Raw genomic sequence first — 23,631 nt, 5'->3', positions numbered from 1 at the left:
ATTTTAATAATCATATCAATTAAACAGTATAACATTCAAAAAAATAGAAGGAAAATCAAGTGTTACTTGTAAACAAAAAAGTCAAATTTTGTTTTCTATAAAAAAGAAGAAAACCTTTGTTACAACACAACTAAGATAGAAGTTCTGGAAACTCCTAGTGAAGAGAAGATTAATCAGAACCAGAAATGGCAACATCGAGAACTTATCAGGGGGTCGGAATTGGGACCTAGAAAAATTTTTCTATTCTCAAGACAATTGCATTATTGAGTTTTGTTTTACAAAAATTAAATTTCGTATCGAATTTACAGAAAACGCCACTTTTCCATGGCACAATCTTTTTCTTTTGCACTAAGAGTCAACTGAATCCTCCATTGATCCTCACAAATCAAAAACTTAAATCTACTTGAGTTTGAAAAAAATTATATCCATGAATTTTGGCAAATGAATTTGAAGGCAGGCAAGTTTTCTTAAGATATTGTAGTTTTACTGCTTGTTTTCAATGATCTAAGTCGACCCTGTTTATGATATCATTGAATTGCAAACTCCTGGTAATAAAAGAAACTTATTTTTCCTTACATCATTTAAAGTGCATCATCAATATGATAATTTCTTGATAAGATTTTACACAAATTTATTACTTGAAACTATAAGTTTTTGATAGTTCACACTAATTACACGGTTTGGACGCTCTAATTTTTTAGAACTAAAAAATATATTAAATAGCCTAATACTTAAATTTGTCAGCGTAAATTCTTTTTTCTGTATTTGCTCAAAATAGGCATTAAAATTCATTTTTACAGTAAAGCCTGTATATAATTTTGACTGCATACATAGAACTTATTTCAAAAAGGAGGGGGAGGTGTTCAACCCCAAAACCCAGGCTACTTAAATGGATAGTATGGGAAAAACTGGAAGGAGTTGAATATTTTCTGAGGGCCCAGAGCTGAAAAATCCCCATACACACCTTCCTATATACCATCAAATAAATTAAAGGAGATGAAATTAAGCTTTATTTGCATTTTCTAAAGATGTTTTTTGTTGTTGTCTCTAGTGTGAACAGTCACTTCAAAATTACGTACTACAACAAAATCAATGTAGTCAGAGGATTCCAACTCACAATAATTGTCAATAAATTATGATGGTCCCACTTACTTTCCTATTTCTAGCCGCTCAAGGGTCAACCTCACCAGCTTCAAATTTATTCACTGGGCATATTGTTTCACTTTCAGGCATGTAAATATGATGGTCCAACTTATTTTGCTAAATCTAGCCTTTCTAAGGTCAGTCTCATCAGCTCCAAATTTATCCACTGGGCACTCAGTTTCGCTTTCAAATCCCATTACCACCAGTTTAACCTAGTTTGTTGGTTCCTTTAACGTTTTTAGAGGGTTTACCTCCTTTTTTAATTGTAATCAGGAAATCGTCATTTGATAACAAAATGTAGAACTGAGAATTTTTTAGAGGGGGGGGGAGGGCGGAACCCCCCCCCCCCAGAAAAAAAGAAAAGTTCCAAGGAAATGGCACGCAGTGCTGACGCCTTGGAACCTTGGGCGTCTTAATTCAGCTTGTGTGTCCGCATTTATTGGCAGACTGGACGAATTTATTTGCGCACTCTTTAAATTACCCTCCCCTAAACTCAAAACCCTAACTTCACCCCTGGAGGGGGGGGGGAGGACAAAATACGGATATTTTCCAGATTTCCTAATTTTGCAAGAGACCATATCATATGAATGTAGAGTTTTCACATTAATATGTGAATGATTAAAATACAAATTCGCTTTACTGAAATGTCAGTTTCAAATAATCAATTTCAATAAATATCTTAAACTTCTTTCAATCAAATTTTCACTAATTTGTGTTTACGTAACATAACTGGCTTAATATAATCTTACTGTCTAGACTACAACTTTATTTAATTTAATTGTTTTTCTAAATAAATCTTTTTTGCATTATTTGGAATCCTCAGTGAATCATTAAAGCTATTCTTTGGTGTGAAATAGACCAGGGAGAAACATATGAGTATTAATTACACTTCAGATAAGATTTTTTTTGGAGGGAAATTTATTGGCAAATTATGTCAGTATCTTATCGGTACGATACCGATATATCGGTATCGGACCCCAAAAATTCATATCAGTCGGGCCCTAAAAGGGATATTGCCCTAGTTAAGATCAGCCTCAATCAAAAGCAGCTTTTGAGCAGCAGCAGCAGCTTTGCCTGCTTTAGTAGAGTATCTATTTCTTTAAGAACCAGGGAATAGATGCTCAAAGGAAAGTTAGAATAAAAAACAGGCATCATTCAGACCATTTGTGTTTGGTTAATATAAAAAGCAAAAAAAAACTTAAACTGGCTGTTTTGGCTTTTTTATGCAGATAATTGTCTACAGAACCTGTTCAACCTACCCCTGTTATAATTCTTTTGTGCCCACAGTCTTTTTAAGAGCAATCTCTTTGACCCCACCTTAACTGCAAAGTATCTTCTCAGAAGCTAGCGTCATGGACAGATGCATGCCAAACTGGTGCTAATTAATTGCACACTCTTGACTGAGAATGTCCTGAGCTTGTAAGTTGCTGATTTTGAAGAATCCAAGCTAGCAAGGGGTAAACTATATAGTTGCAATTAGGCTAAGATTCTGCTGAGTCTTGAACAAGGAAAATGTCAGTTATCTTTTGATTATATATACATTTGCTTAAAGAGTACAACAAGAATACGGCTAAACTAATGATTTGCTGACAGAAAAACATCAATAATTAACACTTGCAGTCAAAGCATTCAGGTCCATCCCAAAGTACTAGTAAAAGTAAACTAACCAAGAGCAAATACTCAAGGCCCCTCTAACTATACTTTGGAGCTTATTTACTTTATTCTCCAACCACAATTCTGGGCTCTTGTGTCATTATTTTATCCCACAATTGCTTCCTGCATTACTTTTATCTGATGTAAATGTTCTCTTTGCTCAGATTTCAAAACTAGTATTCTTAAGTTATTTTACTTTTATTTGACTATTTAATATAGTTGATTCTACTTATTACACACCTCCCCCTCTCCAAACCAAATATGCTTATAAAAATAACCAGGGGAAAAGACACTGTATTCTCAAGGTCAAAATTTATACTTACATCAAAATCACTCAGAGTGTCTGAGGAGTGTGAGTCCAGTGATAAATCATCAACAGGTTCATATTCAATACCTTCAAAGTTGTCTGAAGATCCGTCTATATCAGTTCTTGCACATTCTAGAAGATAAAATAAAAAATCCCAATACTAGTTCACAAAACAGACAATATTATTTCATTCATACGATCACATAGATCTGACCCTAATGAATGAATGAATGAATTTAATACCCATCAATGGAAAAACAGATGGAGCAAAAAAAAGAAAACAAAACAAAAAAGCACAAGACACTAATTCATCTGGTATAAACAAAACAAAACCACAACGATCAGAAACAGATGCCGACTACTGGTTTAAAACATTGGCCCACGGGTGGGTCTTGACAGACGAATTATATCGGTCAATTTGCAACAGAATCGCTTCTTCAGTGTTGGTAACCCTGTATTGGCGTGTAACATGCATATTGCTTGTCCACGGCGGTAAACACAGCAAAATTTTGCATACTTTTAGTACAGTGAATTCAACTTCAGTTTATCTGTAGTCGTAAAAATGAACCAAATGGGCTAAGGTACCGATAGTGAGGCAAAACCATAGTATTGTACACCTGGGCCAACAGACGACGATCGAACTCCCGCTTGTTTGCCAGTATACAGCTATACGTAGAAGAAGACCGCTCCTGAAATGAGAGAAGGGGATTTCCATGCAGAGAAACAGCAAAATCATATAAGAGACTAGCACACTCATTAGCTAGTAGAAAGAGCCTAAGTTCCGCTTTCAGATTTTCATACATGTCAGCCAGCAGGGCTAGGATGCAAGGGTCAACAGCAGCCAAACCCAAATCAAATATAATCTCCTTGTGGAGAAGAGATTAATCTATATAATCTCCTCTTCTATCATGTGCAGCTAAAGCACTACTTTCACCGTGTTTTTCTGCATCAACTAAAGCAGATACCAAAGCAGAAAGGGTATGACCACACCAAAGGCGAGACTGAAAATCAAATTGGTGGGCCTAGTCTGTGCATTTAGTTCGCAACTTATCATTATAAATGCTTGAAAAATTTTACAAAATAAAGTTGCAACTGTTATTGGGCGAAAAGACGAAAACTCAGAAGGAGGTTTAATCTTCTTTGGGATAGGAGTCTAATATCCAATTGAAAATGAATCAAGGACAAATCCCAGATTAAACATCATTTGTACAGGAGGACTAAGTGTTCCATAAACAGTTCACCAGACAGTGACAAATGCTGTGCAGAAATCCCATTAAATCCTCTAAACTTTTTTTCCTCATTTTACCAATTGCAGAAATTATCAGGCTCTTGTGTAATAATCAGTCCCAGACTAGAAGCATGCTCAAAAAAATCTTGGAGTTGTGCTTTAATTATTTTGCAGATACGGATCTGGATCAGGGAATTCTTTTTTATAATGCACAACCCATGAGAGAAGTGGTATACGAGATGGTATTTGACTTGGCATATCTTTACAAGACTGGACCATAGCTCATTTGGCCAAGACCAAACTTCTTCCAAACAAGACGAAATAATTGAACTTCAATTAAGAGAAAGCTGCTTTGCAAAGTGGTATTTTTTCCGATTTTTCTGCCGAGGTACTGCCGATTTTTCTGCAAGAGCTAGGGCATGAGTAAATTCACTACAACAAATGTTCAGCCTAATTTGAGAATCATGCATATTCTTTCTTGAATCCCACATTAACAAATCAAATGGTAAACAAATTTTATTGAGAAGCCCTGACCCAATCATTAGCATAAAATACATATTGCTTTTTCGGAAGCCGGTTGGAAGAAGGGCCACAATCAACAATCTGAGCACTAAGACACAAAAAAAAAAAAATAAAAAAACATTGATATCTACAAACAAAACCATGTGTACTGTGAAAAAATTCAGGTTGAACAATTGCCTCAATTTGTGAGACAAAGACATTATTCCTACAGTCTGTGATTTTTCCCATATTGCATAGACCTAGAGTTAGACCCCAGCGCCGCGCCGATGAGGGAAGACCGGCGGCGGCGGGGCAAAAAACAGCACGCCGCGCTGCACTGCCGGTAAGACGCCGGCGGCGCGCCACCGTTAAGATGTCGGGGGCCCGCCGCCGATGGGATCACTGTTGACCGCAAACTTTAGTTTTTTAATCTGTCTTTCTCAAATCACAGCTTCAATTTACAACAGATTCGAGCCTATTCATGAGTTCAAAAACTTACAAGTCGCTGGCTGGAAATTGATCTTCTTCGTTATTCATTAAGAGAAGTAGAAATCTGATAGAAACGAAATGGCTGTGGCGTTTCAGAACCCTTGCATAATACGAGTAGTTGAAGTATATATTAGCTATATATTCTTAACATAACTAATTGTCAGAATTAGTAGTTTTTTTCATTGAGCATTACTGCATATAAAACTTCAAATACCGTATCAAAAAATTCGTCAGTTATCTGGGCAAAAACTTTGAATATAACTTTGAACTTAGAAGCTTAATTTTTTCATAATGCCGTTTGCCTGTATCTGTTTTGTCACATTTAAAACATTTGAAATGGGCGACTTTGATATTGTTTTTTTTTTTTTTTTTTTTTTTTTTTTGCTGTTTTGGTTTCCTAAGAAGCCTTCTCTCATTGAAAACTGGTTTTTAATTACAATTTAAAAAAAAATATATTTTAGAGTTTTTTTTTTGCTTCTTTATAGAATATATGTCATGTAGGCTAAGGCTGAACTGCTGCTTTTTTATCGCTTTTGGCTGCTCTTTTGGATATCATTCATTTTTTCTTTTGGGGATTTATTCCAAATTATAAACTAATAAATACCTAATATCAGTCCAATTATAAACTGTATCTAAAAGGAGTAAATTTATCAAATTGAAAAATACATGATGAACACTTCACATGAGAACACTTCAATTACAATGACACAAAAAATACTTAATAGTTTATTGGCTATGAAGAAAAATGAAGTGCCAGCTATTTTCTTAGGTAAAAAATGAAAAGCTCATCCGTTTTAAATGTAATTAAATGAAATAATATGCAGGCTGAAGTAGCTCCAGGAAGATGTTGAAATGTTCATCCTAGTTTGTCACTTTTAATCCAGGCAAAATGTGAGGACACTTAGCATCAGTTATTGAGTTTAAGCTTTGATTTCCAAATGCTCACAAGAATTACCAAATTTAAGAAAGTCGCAACAATAAGCCACCTGTGGTCAAAATACTTAAGACTCCTCTTTGATCCCCACCCAGGCTCAAAGCTTCTGCTATGGTCATATCCATGGAAATCTCCAAAGGGTTTCTTTTTAAAATAGCTTTCAAGCGTAGTTAGGGGAATTTAGCCTTTTTTGCTTTTCTTCAAAGCTTTAAAAAATTGTTATAATATTCCAAATGTTATTATTGTGCATATTTTTGGTAATCATTTGTGGGGTGATCGAATGTCTTAAACCCCGGTAGATACGTAAGAACGTTGCAACATCTAATACCCTGAGGTCATAAGAAAGGTCATAAGACTCCTCCTTGAACCTCCAAAATTGAAGCTTTTATAATGACCTTGCATTTTAATGCAACTTGGGCACTAGACCAAAGGCGCCACTGTCACTCGAGCTCAACGTTAGGTGGGGATGTCGATATCGCTTTCGTCACACCAATTGGTTTTATTGTGAATCTACCTGGTACATATGTGTGAATTTTTTGAAAGTAAACCCGTTTCATCAATAGGAAAAAAAAACAGATTGGACATATATGTCCCTTTCCTTTTGGACGGTATAACTATGCAAGTGCTGTATCAAGTATAACTAACGAAAATCCTGTTAATTTTGTCGACTTTTCAATTTTTTAGCATACCTGATTTCGATTAAAAAAAATAAAGGTATTATCACTTAAATATAACAACTCCGTATGTCCCCCCTCTGGATACCATCTTGATAGGATACCGTCTCTTCTTTAAATTAAAAAAAATAATTAACTTATTGGCACGCCGGCTTTAAAAAACAAAACGAGATATTATCATTTAAATATGATAGCTCAATACCCCCCCCCCTCTGGATACCATCTTGATAGGATGCCGTCTCTGCTTTAAATTAAAAAAAAATGAACTTTTTGGGATCCCTAGCTTTCAATAAATAAAATTTCGAGCTATTATCATTTAAATATAATGCCTCCCTACCCCCCTCTGGATACCCCCTTGATAGGATACCGTCTCAGCTTTCATTAGAAAAATAATTTACTGAATAATTAACAAGGTCACTATATGGTTCAAACAAACAAGCAAAATAACGTTAAACAGCTTAGTGTTCCTTGAAAAAAAAATTGAGGATATGAGTAAAGGGGTACAAAGACAACAACAAAATTGTCGAAATTATTCAGATATACCTCAAATTATTGGAAAACTGAGTGATAGATTCGCCATGGCATTCCATAAGATCCAAAGAATCGAACTAAAAGGGAGCACACACAAAAGCCAAATAAGGCCAGTAGCCTATGAGAAATCGCAAAATACCCAAGACAATGAACATGTCCTAATGGGGGGCCCTGGGTCTATCAAAATATTTCAATGGTTTCCCAGGGAATTTGTTATCATTTTCTTCTGTCTCCACTTTAAATGAAAAAAATAATTATCTTTTTGGCATCCCTGCTTTCAATAAAAAAATGAGGTATTATCATTTAAAAATGATAGCCCCCTATCCCCCTCCCCTATAGGCAACAATTTACAATTTATTTATGAATCATATTTTTGGGGTAACTTCCGGTTCAATCTTTAATTCCCCAACCTTGTAAGTAGCTTAGTCTATAGCTAAATTTTGTCTGAACCGAAGGCTGTTTTTTTTAGGGGGGGGGGGGTAAAAATGTTCCAGAAAGAAGATTGTATTTTCTATAAGGTGTTCAATAATTGAGTATTAAACATTAAGAAAATCTTATCTAAAAACAGCAAAAAAAATCTGCAAACTTACAATTCAGCTGTAGTAACAATCTGTCGGTTGTCAATTTCAAAATCCAACAAAAGGCTGAAGCTGTATAGTAGTGAATGCATTCTATAATTCTATTCAACTTGAAAATAAAATTCTTGAATACGAATGATGTAAGAAATAGCGATTGGGTAACTACATTCGAAATGATTTAAACTCAGTTCATAAAGACGATACTCTTTTTTTGTCAACATATGAAGAACTGTGTATATTGCAATATTTGCAATAGCATATTGCATCTGTCTGGTTTTTATGCAAAGTACCAAAAGAGACAAAAATTAATGAACAAGAGAGCAGTGAAGAATTATGGTATACAAAGTAATATTTGGCAGGGAAAGTCACTGGTGATAAATCACTAGGGGTGGCACCGTGATTGCGTGATTTTCGGGGATTCGGGGAACCAAATTTAGTCAAGAATAAAAGTGCCAAATAAAGTTCCAAGTGTCATTTACATGAACATTCGTTCAACAGATGTTCACAGCAAAATCCGTCCTTTACTTAATGTGGCCAAAAGCCCACAATGAAAACAACTGCCAAGCAAGTCAGCTCTGTTGTAAAAACTACGAATGTGTGGATCAGAGTGCAATTAAAAAACAATTGTGTCCTACACATAAACACAGAGCAGATATTTTGAGAATATCAACTGAGAAAAATCTACCTTTTTCAGCAGTTGCGTCTTCCATTCCAAAAACGCCTAAAGTGCAAACTGACAATCGTTCAGCTATACGTGCTACAGTAAGAGTAAATTATACACCTCAGTTATACTATACAAACTCTCCACAAGGCAACCATAAAAATACAAACGCATATCCTTCATATGCTCAAGCACTTCATGGCATAATGCCTCTCCCAGGAGATTCAAACTGGGCACATTTAAGTCATGCGCAAAAAGTAGGTGATAATGATTGAGTGAATAGCAAAGAATTCCAAAAGACAGGGACTTTTCTACAGGTAAGTCATCTTATAAGCACATATGGACACACAGATCAAACAAAAGCTATTTGGTCACGAAAAGTAATTACTTCATTACTCGGACAAGAAATCTGCCAATAAGGAGCTTCAAAAAATGAGAAAAGATCTTGCTATGCCCAGCAGCTCCAAAGAAGAAGCAACACAACCGGATAAGGTTAGTAGAAAACCTAAAAACTCTCCCAGTCTTAGGGAAGAGCTCCAGCTGGCACAAAGAACCAAAAGTAAAGGTAAGCAATCTCCTCTTAAGGATAATAAGAGAGATACAACTACAGCATTTGACCAGATGGAGGATGGAAGCACAAACCATCAGTAATTTTAAAATTGTTCAATGGAATGTTGTGTCACTGAATAACTTAAGACTTAATGAGCTGATAAATTGGATTGCTTTCAATCCTGATGATGTAATTTGTTTACCAGAAACTAACCTTCATAGCCTCGGGAGAATTCATATACCAGGTTTTAATATTTATAGGAAGGACAGATCTACTGGGAGGAAAGGTGGAGGTGTTGCAATCGTTATACAACATTTTAATTCCCATGGACTTTAATGCTCATAGTTTTCTATGGGAAAATTGTACTTCTTCAAATAAAGCAGAAGTTTCTATTTCTATTTTCACTCCTAATGGGCTTTCAACTCATTACAATGTTAGAGGAAATTCTTGTTCAACAACAGATTTGCAAATTGGAACTGCATGGCTACAGCCAAAGATAGAGATTAAAAGAGTTCCTGAGCTTCAGACTAACCATACTGCTCTGCCAGATAACAAATGAATCCAGGACCCCAAATCCACCAAGATATAAATTCAGCATAATGAAAGATAATTGGAATCTTTTCAAACAATATTTAAATGAAGCAGACTATTCGCCATTGACAGAGGAAGAAGACCTAGAATGTCAAGCAATACTCATTCCACACTATTTTGAAAGAGCTGCTGAAAAGGCTATGGGGCTTATTTCTGATCAAATTAATTATTTAACAGTCAAGAAACAGCCTAAGATATGGTCGAACAATGATTGCAGAAAGACAGTTGAGGACAAGGAAAAGGCAAGAAATAGGTTTCAAAGGCATCCTAGCCAAGAAACACCGATTTCAACGAGGAGAGCAGAATCTTTGGTCAAAAAGACAATACTAAAAGCTAAAAGAGGAGCATGGAATGATTTTTCCTTGGAATTAGTTGAAAATATCCCCTCAACAAAGATACATACCTTAATAAATAAAATGATGGGAAGTAACAAAAATACAAGCAGGTCAGTCCTGGCATTATGGTCTAGTGACAAATTATTACATACAGATAAAGAAAAGGCAGAAGCTTTGTGAAAACCAAGGTTTAGGCAACAATGAAACCCATCAGTTGCAAACTCCATGATACAGGCAAATCAAAAGGGGGAATTAGTGGTGCCTCTGACAATAACAGAGTTGAATGATGCTATGGGGGAAGTTAATATTTTATCCTTAGCAAGTGAAGATCAAATCAGTTATAAATGGATAATTGAGCCTGGAGACGTTTTTTAAAACCAAGATACTTCATATTTATAATCAATCTTGGCAGAGTAGAAGATTTCCGAAGTTATGGAAGCATGCTATTATTGTTCCAGTGCCTAAGCCAGGAAAACCTCCCGAAAGAGCAGAGTCTTATAAACCTATCTCAATTTTACCAGTCCTTGGTAAACTCTTAGAGAAAATAATTCATAAAAGACTGGAATGGTTTGTTGAATCTAACCAGTTACTTCCAAGGTCTCAGTCAGAGGTTTGTAGGGGTAGGTCTGATGTGGACAATATAGCTCTCCTAGAAGCAACTATGAGACAATCCACAGAGCAAGGAAAGATTTTAATTGCCGTGTTGGTGGATTTTGAGGCTGCTTTTACAATTTTGATAAAACAACTCTGCAGAACTCTTAAAAATATGGACTTCCAAGAGGGGGTTATCAAATTTGTAGATAATTACTACCTATCCAACAGGCATTATAAAGTTAGAGTTCATAGAAAATACTTTTAATGACTATCCAGTGCATAAAGGACTCCCGCAGGGGTCATCACTTAGCCCTTTATAGTTCACTTTGTTTCTGTTGGATTTAAAGTTTGGCTCTGATAATGCTTGCAAAGCAAAGTTTGCTGATGATCTTTTGATTTGGAGCTCTGGGTCCAATACAAATGATATGGCAACATAATTAAACCAAATGATGAAAGAGCTATGGGCTTTTTCTAAGGCTTATTCTCTTCTGGTATCAGCATGAAAGACTAGGGCAACTATATTTTACAAAAGAAAAGGTTTTATCCCTCCCAAAAATATGGTTAAATGGCAATGAAATTGATTATGACACTTCCCAAACTTCTTGGTATCCAATTGGACATATATATATATATATATATATATATATATATATATATATCATATATGTATATATATATATATATATATATATATATATATATATATATATATATATATATATATATATATATATATATATATATATATATATATATATATATATATATATATATATATATATATATATATATATATATATATATATATATATATATATATATATATATATATATATATATATATATATATATATATATATATATATATATATATATATATATATATACAGTCCTGCTAGATATTTACAAAAGGTTTATCTGATCAAAGATTGAGTATGGTATTGAAGCATACAGAGGATGTTGCAAAACAAGTTTAGCAAAGATGGAAACCCTCCAAAGCATGGCAATATAAATAGCCTTCGGTTTTCACAACCATACCCCAAGTCTTAAAGTCCGGGCACTAACTGGTATACCATCAGTGCAAGAAAGGAGGAGCATGCTGGTAATCAAGCATTACACAAAAATCCAAGCAATTGGTCAAATGCATGGTTTTTTTTCAAAAACCTTTAGTAATAATTATTTAATGAATAATTGCTGGAATATCCACTCTTGGATTCTTTTCACTGAACTTGCAAAATTATTCCAGTAGTTATATTTAGCATTTATTACAGTCCTTTTTAGATTAGATTCTGCTTGTAATTTTTTTAAATATGTAGTAGGTGATGTTTTTTTTTGCAAAAGTTCTCCTAGCTGCCTTTTTTGTTTTCCATTTAGTTTGGCACTCATTTGTCCACCATGCTTTGGGAATGTGTTTAGGGAAGGTTTTCCTGAGTGTTGTTCTAGGGATAGCATGAATTTTGGTTGAAACTTATAATTTCATCATTTAGCTTATTTTTGAACATAGGCCAATTTCCTTCAGTGTTATTATACTTGGAGGTATATGATAGAGTTTCAGCAGGTTCATTTAGGGACCAAACTATGCCAAAGTGGTCAGTACATAGACTATCAATTTTATTTATATAAATTTTATTCAAAATATTTAATGACACAATTTGTAGGTCAATTGTAGTGAAACTGTCACTTTTGGGGTTGAAATATGTATTCAGGTTTGGAGGGGTAGCAACAGCTGATTCAATATTATTTGAAGTCATACGCTCAATGAACTTGCCAGCTTTATTTGCTGGTTCATTCCCCCAAAAAAGGCTGTGGGCATTAAAGTCTCCACAGATAATGATATTTTTCAACATATTAGAATTATTCCTATAACTGAAAAAATCCATGGCATCTGTAGTTCAGCCATTAGGGTTATTAGCTTAAAATTACCTTAAATCGCATTGTCCAGCAAAATAAGGAAAGATCCTGTAGAGTCGCTGGTCAGTGATGATGGGGAGTCACTGGTTCGGCGTTATAAAAGCTTATAATGTAGGTTTTTGTATTATTCAGCCAAACACTGATATCAATTGTGTCAACATCATTTACAAAATCTGGAAAGTTGATGCCACATAATTTTATATTATTATTAATTATTAAAGCTACTCCACCTCCTTTTCTCTCTGATGATCTATCCTTTCTCAGGATAGTATATCCCAGAGACTTAATTTGTTGATTTTGGGTTAAATCAGTTTCCTGGAGACAAGCAATATCAATGGATTTATTATCCATAAAAGTTATTAGTTCATTTAACTTATTTTCTGAAAGTGATCTTACATTCCACTGGAGTATTGATATGTGTTGTGTTGTTGATTTGTTTTTCATATGACTGTGTATCAATGTTCAGCTTTTTTAATAGTAAAGCAAGATCTTTTTTTGCTTTAATGAGCATATGATTAGGGATGTAGATTTTCACCTATTCAGCAATGATTTTTGTTTTCTGTTGTTGTTGTATATTCATGGCCTGAACTGCATTACAGTTTAGAATGAATAATCCTGTATTTGGAGTTTGCATGTTTGGTTGTGCATCTGGTTTGTCAGTTAAGGGATTAATTCCCGGTAGTGTTTCTTCTTGAGAGGGGGGCAGGCCGACCTCATCTCGCTAGACAAGGAGGCTTGTTGGCTTGGTGATATTTTCTGACAGGGATGTGAGCTAGGGGGCTTAAAGGATGGTGTTGTGTAAGGGGTACTTGATGCATTGGGAATGTTTGACTTGGGAGTTTTGGTTGATTTCATTATGGGTTTTATTTGGTGTGGTTGGGCAGCATTTGCTTTCATAGCTGCAAAAGGGTATGAAATGCCCTTCTCAGTTGCTATTTGGAGCGTTAGTGCTCTTTTCTTATATGCAGGGCATAGTGATTTATTGGTAGATTCATGTGGGCCTTTACAGTTGATACATGTAGGCTGAGTGTTGTTGCAAGTTGTCAACTCTTTAGGACGGGAGCCTTTACAATTACCACAGGCTAGGAGAATTTCATTGCATTTATTTGTTGCATGTCCCAGTTTCAGACACTGGATAGGGTTTGGCTTGTATTCCTTGTGCAGTTTGATTTGTGCAAATAGGATTAACTTTTCTGGGATATTAATTTTTTCCTTCAGTGTAAATAAGAAAGATCTACTTGTTTTTAGGCCATTAGAGTTGGTTTACCCAGTTGGGTGACATCTTCAACAGGTATTGTGTTACCAGCCCTATCTGAGAGCCCTTCTTTTAACTCCTGAATAGGTATTTATGGGGGAACATTATATACTACTATTATTGTTGGTGATTGTTTTGGGTTCCATTTAGATGAATTAATTGGGGTATTCAGAAGAGATTTTAGATTAATTATTATATCTTTTGATTTCTGATCTTGGACAGCTATTAGCAAAGATCCATCATGGTGAATGTTAAGAGAGAAAATTGATTTTAACAATTTGAAAATTGCAACCCTTATTGTAGTAATCTTTGTTATTTCAAAGGGAGTATTAGGAGAAATTTTGAGGTAAATTCCTAAGTTTTGGGAAGGAGAATCTTGGACAGGGGGAGGGGAAATACTTTTGATTGGGGACGTTCTTTTTCCTTTTTTTGGAGCTCCTACAAAGGACCTCTTGAAACCCATTATCATCTATAGTGATATTAACACTGATCCCCCAAACACTGATCATTGTCCTATTCTCAGAATTTGAGCTATCATGTGAGCTTTGTGATAGTGAGCTTGGCCAGCCAAGATGGGGAATAAATGGATCAATTTCATTAGTATTTGGGGTGGGATCCAGAGGGACTTTTTTTTAGGGGGAGTTCTTTGCATTGCCTATTGGAATAAGCCTTAAGCTAAGCAAGAAAGGATAATGCTATGATACCAGACTGTCTGCACTCTACTGTGGGGAAAACTTCACCATTCACAAAAGAAACACCACAGTATGGCCTTGAGGAGGATTTTGAGCACAATTAGTTCAGTACAACTACTGATAAATCAAGACAAATAATTCAAAAGAAATTTATTTGTAAATTTTTTAAAGTGTTGCTGTTGTGTGAAATAGCTTTTTGCCTTGCCAAAGAATTATATGGACTTCCTCTGGTTCATATATAACAAACTTTGGTAGGGTCACTGAATTCTTATCACAATAGTCAAGAACTTTCAAAATGTCTGCAAAAGTGTCAGTGACTTTTTGCCTATCAGTTTGCCAAGTAGCATACCTTGCCACAGACCAAATATTTTTTTTTTTGCTTTGTTTACCATGTCTTCAGCAAAAAATTGCAACCAGTTTTGATGATATCAGTGTTTGTATTTCCTTTTGATTTTGCCATTACAGCAAAATTCCACACAACATTCTGTACTAGTCCATCTAGCAGCATCCTGGGATGTACCCCAATAAACAGGGGAAGCATCAGCCCCTGTTCCACCTGATCCACACAGTGTAAGAGACTCTCCTGGCAGGTACAGCAGCACTTGTGATGGGGAACTGCCCTTTTTCTGCTTGTCAATTAGGGTTACCTAATTGATGTTAAAACTGCTTGGCATGCTTAAATTGAAACCAACACAAATCTACTTTTACAAAATACAAACAAATGTCCAGAAACTATGTCAATAGATTACAACATTTTAAATCTATATAAAAATGTTTTGAAAGTATGGTCACACACTTAACACCAATCAATGATTTAATTTAAGGTTCTACTAAGTTTCAAGTTGATAAAATCCAGAAAAGGTGTTATTGCTTTCAGGACTAAATAAAGACTTCAGAGTTGGTTTCAAGACTAAACGGGATCAGAGTTGGTGGTAATTAGCTGGAAAGTTGCCCCATCCATTTGTGGGACAAATGCCATAGCTAATAGGAAAGGAGAATTATGATTTTTGGAGGCATATTCCCTTCTTTTACCTCTTAGTGTAGATTTGATGCTGTGTATTTCCCAATGTTATGATAGTACATCTGTTATGAGTGGTGAATTTAATAGCATTCAAACGAAGCATAAGGAGAATGTACCTGATGCAGTTTATGTAGGCCTACTGTCACCTTCAGAGATTAAACTTCTGACTACCTAAAAAATATAAGTAAACTTATTGGAGATTTTCTCTGTGGTGCAAAGACTACATATTTATATCATACAACAACAAGTCACATGAAACATTTGTGGAATCCCAGCATATCAGCAGGCAAAACGTTTTGGAGCTTGAGAAAACTGTCCTGATTTGTGGTTTTATGCAGTCTGATCTATTTTCAAAGTGAAGCATGGATTTGATTGTATTGTTGTTCAGCTAGCCTTAGTTTTAGATTTCTAGGATGGCAAGGCAAGAAGTGAAGAAAAAGAACTAATGGACAAAATCAACAGAGCCTCTTTTGTCTAAACTTTCCAAATAATAGAAAGTGCTAGCCATTGTGGATTGTTTATCAGAGCAAGTTCAACCAGAACGTTTGTAGATTTGAAAGGCATTTGCACTGATTTCTGGGATATGCAAGACACTCAAAAAGCTGTGAAATGATTTTAATCCTAGCTTTTCTTGCAAAGTTACATGTTTAAAAATTGATTTTCTCTAAGACTATTGAAATTTTATCCAACCTTCCAATTGTTTATTGTGCATTGATAAAAATGATAAACTGAGTTGCTACTTTGCCTATGACCACTGCCAGTAATGAACAATTCTTCTCAGCATTAGGGCATGTGAAGGGTCATATGCAATTGGTGATGAAAAATGACAGAATCAGTGATGTCATGATCATGACCATAAAAAAAGGTAAAGAAACTGGATATGAAATGATTAGTTTACAATTCATCCAAGCAGTAAAGCCACCACTACCCCTTGTTTTTAGGTATATTTGTTCAATGTTGTTTTCTTTTTTAGCATCTCTATTCAAAAATCAAGAAATAATAGCCCCCCCCCCATATTTTCATGAATTGGTGTCCCTGCTAAACATGTCTGTTTAACCATGTGCTTGCTTATGTACAGAAGTTCAGCTAGACCTGCATTTGAACACCACTCTTGAGCAGAGATGATAAATAAAGAAAAAAAGGCTTCCTGATGGGAAAATTGTATGGTCTCTGTTATTTGGCTACTTTATGTTGAGACAGGTGTTGAACTAAATCAAAAGACAGTATCAGCAATAAGGCCATCAAAAAGGCATATTTGCAGTATCTCAGGAATTGCTATGGGTATTAAGTTGAACTTGGGAATTCTGAACTAGATCTAAAGACACTGTTTGCATTCAGGTGTTCAAAATGACTATGATATGGAAATATGTCCATAATGTTAACCAATAATAAACAAAATAAAATCAATAAAAACATCCTTTAAAAATGAAGTTTTCAAACACAAGCAAGGTACCATATGATTAATTCAAACTTAAAATGGCCAGAAATCATTATCAATGAGTAGCTTATATTATAAACTTTGTTGATGTATTTATAATCTACTTAATATAAGTGTGTTTCTAATCTATTATAACACTTAATATAATTGTAACATTGTCTAATGAGCTGTTCACCTCAAATCAGCATGGCTTTAGACAAAGAAAATTGACCAATACAAACCTTCTAGATGCCTATGAATATGTAATTGAACTTATTGATAAAGGTGTGGATGTAGATGTTGTGCTTCCTGACTTTCCCAAGGCTTTTGTGACACTTTCCCAAGTGTCACAGAAGATGGAAAATAAAGCTACATGCTATTGGTATTAATTCAGTTACAATTGGTATTAGGTTCATGGTGATGGAGGCCAATCATTCTTTTCTGAAATTGCAACAGTCATAAGTGGAGTTCCACAAGTTACTAGTGTTTTTTCCAACATTGTTTAATATCTATGTTAATGAAGCCCCACATTTATTCATAAACAAACTAAGCCTTTATGCTGATGATTCTAAAATTATTGGTCTAGTAAATGCCAACACTACCTTAAAAGCTGATATTATGTCTTTCTCTAAATGGGGCACCTTCATCTGAACAAGTGCAGATTTATCCATTTTGGGAAAGCTGTATTTTGCACCTTGGACCCAATGGCTATCTACTCAATTTTAAATCCTATCAATAATATAAGAGAGCATCATGAGATTGAAGAAGAAGAAAGAGACCTTGGTGTCATCATTGGCAACAGGTTGAGGTTCCACAGCCACATTCAGCATGTTGTCTCCCATGCTTATGCTATCCTTGGCCTATTAAAAAGGACCATATGTAGCCAAGAGCTAACAATATTCATAGCTTTTTAAAACTCTTTTTAGATCCTATCTCAGTTATGGCATGTGCCTGGCTGAATTAAGCTCCAGATTGAGAATCCATCAAATGTACTATTCAAGAAGAGTGACAAACTACTGGAATCAACTGAAGGAATCTATTGTCAGCAAGAGCAGATCCAGGATTGTTTTTAGGGGGGGGGGCAGAATAGGTTATCTTATACTTACATTTGCCTAGGGAGCAAGTTTAATTAACAGAAACTTGCATTAATTAAGTAAATTACCCTACTTTAGCCTACATTAGGTAGGGGTGCATGCCCCCCTTGCCCCTTCCCTGGATCCAACACTGATTGCCAGTGTTGGCAATCAAGTGTTGGCAATCAGTGTTGGCAATCAACTTTATCAAGTTTTCCAAATACCAACTTGACAAGGAGTGGGAGAAGAGGCAGTGGAGATTTGACTGACAGTCACCAACTCAATATCTCCATAGGTCTGTAGGACCTTAAAGCTCTCAAATGCATTAATGTGATTAAGGTAGGCTAATTAGGCTATTCATTGTTTTTTTTTTAATTTTATTTGAAAAAACTGCATTTTTGGAAAGTTGCTTAGGAAGAGCATAAAAGCACACATCAAACGGTGTGTTCACCTTCTACCCAGCTATATAATGAAAAACTCAACATCTACCCTTTCTAAAATAGCCTATGGCTATTCAATCAAGACTGATTCTGCTATTAGGCTAGGCTATGACTCCAGATTTGGATTGCCTTGCTTACCAGTGTCATATCCTTGGAAACTATAAATGGATTCCCGGTCTCCTGAATCGTTTCCAGATTCCTGTTCATGTTCTAATGCTTCTTGGTACAAGCTCTTAACTGACGAAAGTAATTCAACCATTTTATACAAAATTATCAGTAACCAAGACCATAAACAAGTTTAAACGCGCCATTAGATTCAAACTTCAATCAAGATGGCGTACGAACGTAGTCTTTATTAAAGACGTGTTCATAGAGTAAGTACCGTTTGAATGAAACCAGTATGACCTTCCCAGGAATTCTTCGTCATATCCGAGCAAAAGTACAAATTGCCATGAAATTGAAAAATAAAATATTTAGACCATTCTAAGCCACATGAGATTTTAATTAAACTTGATATTGTCGAAAGAAATCTTGATAATTTTTTTAAAAACCAACAACCACGTTATTGAATCACAGGTAGTCTAGCATAATTTTCAAGGACATCAAATTGTGCAACTTCTTAAAGATTCATATAGATTTCCATGGCATTTGAGATCTTATTGGAAGGTCTGTAGATTCGGCAGTTCCATCGTATTCGGTTGTAATATAACATGTTTATTTGCTTGCCATTCGATTATCTAATTCATTAGATTCAGTAGTACCACCCCATTAAGTCGGTCCATTTTCGAATTCAGTGATTTGGCATGGTTATTTGATTTTGTGAAATTAGCTTAGATAGTAGTTTTTCTGAAATTTGCTTAGAAATGACAAGTGTGGATAAAAAGCGTAATGTTTTCGTAACCAGACCCAAACGTATAACCGACAAATGCTGTGGAATTGACGATAAAATAAATAAAAATTATTTCAGTCGCTACAGCTTTTGCCAGTAAAAGTAATATTGTTGCAATAACTGCCTCACCAATTTCTAAGGCCCTATTACTACTTGGTGACACCATAGCGAGTAGAGAGCCTGGCTTACAGTTAATATTTTCAGGCATAAAATCTATGTTTATTACAATATGTCGTGACCGAAGTTTTGTTACGGATGTCTTTCAAGAGAATAAACAAACCCGTATTTAGGGGGCGTGAGAAAGAGGGACTACCTCTTAATGAATATGTAGGATATTTAGAAAGGATATTTAGCAACCCTAGGTCAGTGAAAACTATTCTGAGGTTTAGGACTAATGAACAAAAACTTGATCACCTGCTGACACAAGCCTGAAAAGGGGATTTTTTGGATCAGTGCAATCAGTGTGGCCCTGGGGGGCTTTGTCGACAACGGAATTTTTATTATATGATTTATGAATTATTTTTAACAAAATAGCTACCTCAAAATTTTTACCGAATGTATTTGGGAAAAAAAGGTTTGGGGGGGGGGGAAGCTGGTTACCCTCCGATATTTTTTGACACTTAACAAGTGAACTAGAACTTTCAATTTCCAATCAAATTTGCCCTCTCTGAAGTTTATACGAGCATTCCTTCCATAAGAACCATATATGCCCCCAGGGCATAAATTACAACCCTTGCCCTGAAAACTCTGGGGGGAGTGTCCTGTTCAAAGATATAATTTCCAGAACTTTCAACTTCGTTTACCAATGACTATATCAAAATTTTTATTGGATGTGTTTGGGAAAATGGTGGGCGTGGAAGGGGTGTAAGTTGCCTTCCAATCCCTTTCGACTTTTAAAAAGGGAACTAGCCATTTAAATTTCCAATCAAATGAGCTTCTACAGAAGTTTCTACGACAACACTTTCTATAAAAAAACATTATATGCCCCCAGGGCATAGCTTACAACCCTTGCCCTGAGGGCTGTGGGGGTTGTTATCCTCAAACACCTAATTTCTAGAATTTTCAGCTACGTTGAACAAAATGGCTATCTCAAAATTTTGATTGCATGTGTTTGGGGAAAAGGTGGGCGTGAGAGGGGGGTTAGCTGCCCTCTAATCACTTTTGACTATTAAAAAGGCCACTAGCCCTTTGAATTTCCAATCGAATTTTTGTCTTTTTTGAACTTTCTACAACAATGCTTTCTATAAAAAACCTTATATGCCCCCAGGGCATAACTTACCACCCGTGTCCTGAGGGCTATGGGGGGAGTATCCTCCTCAAAAACATGATTTCTATCTGGAAATCAACTACGCAGAACAAAATGGCTATCATCAAATTTTGATTGGATGTTTTTGGGGAACTGGTAGGCATGGAAGGTGTGTTAGTTGCCTTGCAATCTTTTTTGACCCTTTAAAAGGGCACTAGAACTATCCATTTCCGATCGAATGAGCCCCCTTTGAAGTTTCTACGAAGATTCCTTCCACATGAAGTGCCTCTGGGAAAAAATTAATAATAATAATAAAAAAAATATTGGGGCCGTATGGCCTTTACTACAGGCAATGCTTATAGCGCTGCCTCTGATAAAAAAGGGTTTAGAAGTGACCTAAAGCGCTATAAAAATCCTAAAGTGCTTATGAGCAATCTAAAGCTTTTATAAGTGATAAAAAGGGCTTGGAAGTGATCTAAAGCGTAATAAAAGACTCGAAGTGCTAATAGCGATTGAAAGCGTTTATAAGTGATATAAAGGGTCTAAAAGTGACATAAAGCGCTATTTATGAACCTTAAGGCTGGACGTTGTGAAAACCGAAAATTAGCTATGCAGAAGAAATTTTACTGTGCAAAAATGGGGCGGTTATCTTTTGATGAATACAAACGGGTTTAGAAGGCGGTCCTTAACTTGACTGCAAAATCTGAATAGCAGGGTTTGAAGCTCTCACTTGATTTTAAAAGACAAAATCGCAAAAAAGGTAAAAAGCGGACAGATATGTAGATTTTTGTTTCCGTCTCAGCATTAGCCTTTAGTCAAATTGAGAAAAGACTAGAAATTAAAAAAAAGAAGGATCAATTATAGAAAAACGTAAGGACGTTTGATAAATATTGACAGGAAAGAATAAACTTATTTAGCAAAGGCACAGGCCGAAAATTTTCCAGGGGGACCAGATGCCAAAATAGCAGTGATGGTTGGGGGACACGAAATATATTTCAGGATACTTATTTTTGTAGGAATAAGTTTATTTTTAAATACTTTTATTGCCAAATTCTCAAATAGAAAGAGTAATTAAATTGCATACAAAATGAAACAAAAAACAGTAAATTTTAAACAACAAGGTTTCCTGGCAAAGGGATCGTTTAATTTAATCAATAATATATGTAATTATTATGCATTTAATCTTAAAAGAAAATCAGATTCAAACAAAATTTACAGAAAGATTTATTGCTTCCATTGATTATAATTGAAGTGGACTTGTCTTTTTGCAATTTCCTACTCCTTAGAATAGTTTATAGAAAGAGTAGAGATACTCAAAAATCATCCTGCCTACATAGATACCGCGTCTTGATTTTATACCGGCCATGTAAAATGTACCTCTTTCATAACAGGACAATTCTTCACCTCGAACTTAAATCCCTTTCATATTCAGACATTAAAAAAATTTACAGAACACCGAAAGCAAAACTAAATTTAAACTTACTATCCAGCTTTCATATTGATTCTCTTTCTTTTTATTAGCCTATTCAACTAAATAAAATGAACAGGTTAAAACAAAAGTTTTCACAGGAGAATCTTATGAAATGATTTGTGATAAAAAAAAAACTAGAAGTAAATGGGCCAATATCCACCAAAACTAAAAAATGGAATTATTTTGACAATTGCTAGACCGACAGTATTGGCTTTTTATGGTGATTCTAAATATATAAAATTATTCCAGTTTATTGTTACCCACCCACAACTAAAAATTTGAGAAAATTTGCCTGGTTCTTGGAAAAAAGGGGACCACCCCCAGAAATGTGAGCAACATTATTGAAAATCATATCAGAGAACTCTACGATAGAGTTTTCAAGCTCCAATCTTCAAATTGAGGAGTTTCACATTTTTGTTCAGAAGAAACATCGTCGATGCATGTTTATTTGTTTTGCTTTTTCCTAGCGGTGATTGTATCAAAACGAATGACCAAGATAATTGGGAGGGAGGTCATTCAAACGTAAATTTAAAGCTCTTTTTTAAACGAGCATACACGTTGGGTCAGAGGAAAGTCTAGTTTTCTGCCATTTTATGGCACCAAACTACGACTTTACTCCAAAGAGGACAAATTTGGAATCAGTTTAAAGTTATGAGAAGTTAATTGATTTAAAAGTACCAATAACTATATTTTATACTTCCCAGTTGCACTTCTCACTTTATTTGTAATGAAATTATGCTACGTTTGATGATCTGTAATTGCGGATCAGCTATAATGAGGGGGGTATGAGTGGTTGTGAACAGTTGCAAAAGAAGTAATGCCAAACGGTGGCAGTACTGGATTCAACCAAGTTGATTCACTTTATTTGTAATGAAATTAGGCTACGTCTGGTGATCTGTAATTGCGTATCAGCTGCAATGAGGGGGGGGGGGGAGTCATTCGTTATGTGGAAATAGGGTAGATTCCTAAAAAAGTACATATTAATGGACACACTGCTTACTGTTCATGAGGCTTCAGATAAATGATAGAAGAGGTAGAGAGGAGTCGGAAATTAATTAAAATGTTTCTCTTTACAGCTAAAATATTAAATTTTCATATATAACAGCACAGAGGGGGGGAGGGCAAGGCGGGCATCATAAGTCCCACCAGTAAATTTCTTTAGGGTGGCAAATTCTGCTAGGAACTTACAATTCAGTAATTTCAAATGGTAATGTTTTTCTTTTTCTATTTATATGAAGTACTTCAATTTCTTTAAACAAATGAATGCAATGTATTTACCGATAAGAAAACCCTATTGCAGAGCTTGTGACGGCTTCAGCTATGTAAAAGATCAAAAGTCTGCCTCATCCTTAACTCCTTAATATTTACTGTGAAATTTCGCTTTTGTTCAAATTTTTAAAGAAAATTTGCAATTGGAAAAAAAAATTCGAAGCACTAAAAAACTTTC

General features: G+C 35.2%; 1 protein-coding gene across 2 annotated transcripts in view; it reads right to left on the bottom strand.

Annotated features, from left to right (window-relative positions):
* Positions 1-18,892, bottom strand: part of LOC148940108 (E3 ubiquitin-protein ligase Mdm2-like) — a 40,634-nt gene extending 21,742 nt beyond the window's left edge. For both annotated transcript variants that reach the window (XM_089106193.1, XM_089106192.1), the window contains exons 1-2: positions 18,717-18,892; positions 3,120-3,235 (exon numbers count right to left, since the gene is read on the bottom strand). In XM_089106193.1, the coding sequence (XP_088962319.1) occupies positions 3,120-3,235; positions 18,717-18,837 (237 nt within the window). In that variant the 5' untranslated portion in view covers positions 18,838-18,892. The remainder of the gene's footprint in view (positions 1-3,119; positions 3,236-18,716) is intronic.
* Between the last annotated feature and the right edge of the window lie 4,739 nt (positions 18,893-23,631).

The sequence above is a fragment of the Artemia sp. Qi Xiang Cuo genome, chromosome 20 (assembly GCF_049724085.1).
Source record: "Artemia sp. Qi Xiang Cuo chromosome 20, ASM4972408v1, whole genome shotgun sequence".
Classification (NCBI taxonomy): Eukaryota; Metazoa; Arthropoda; class Branchiopoda; order Anostraca; family Artemiidae; genus Artemia; species Artemia sp. Qi Xiang Cuo.
The sequence above is the reverse complement of the archived record's forward strand: the minus strand, read 5'-3'. Positions and strand labels throughout refer to the sequence as shown.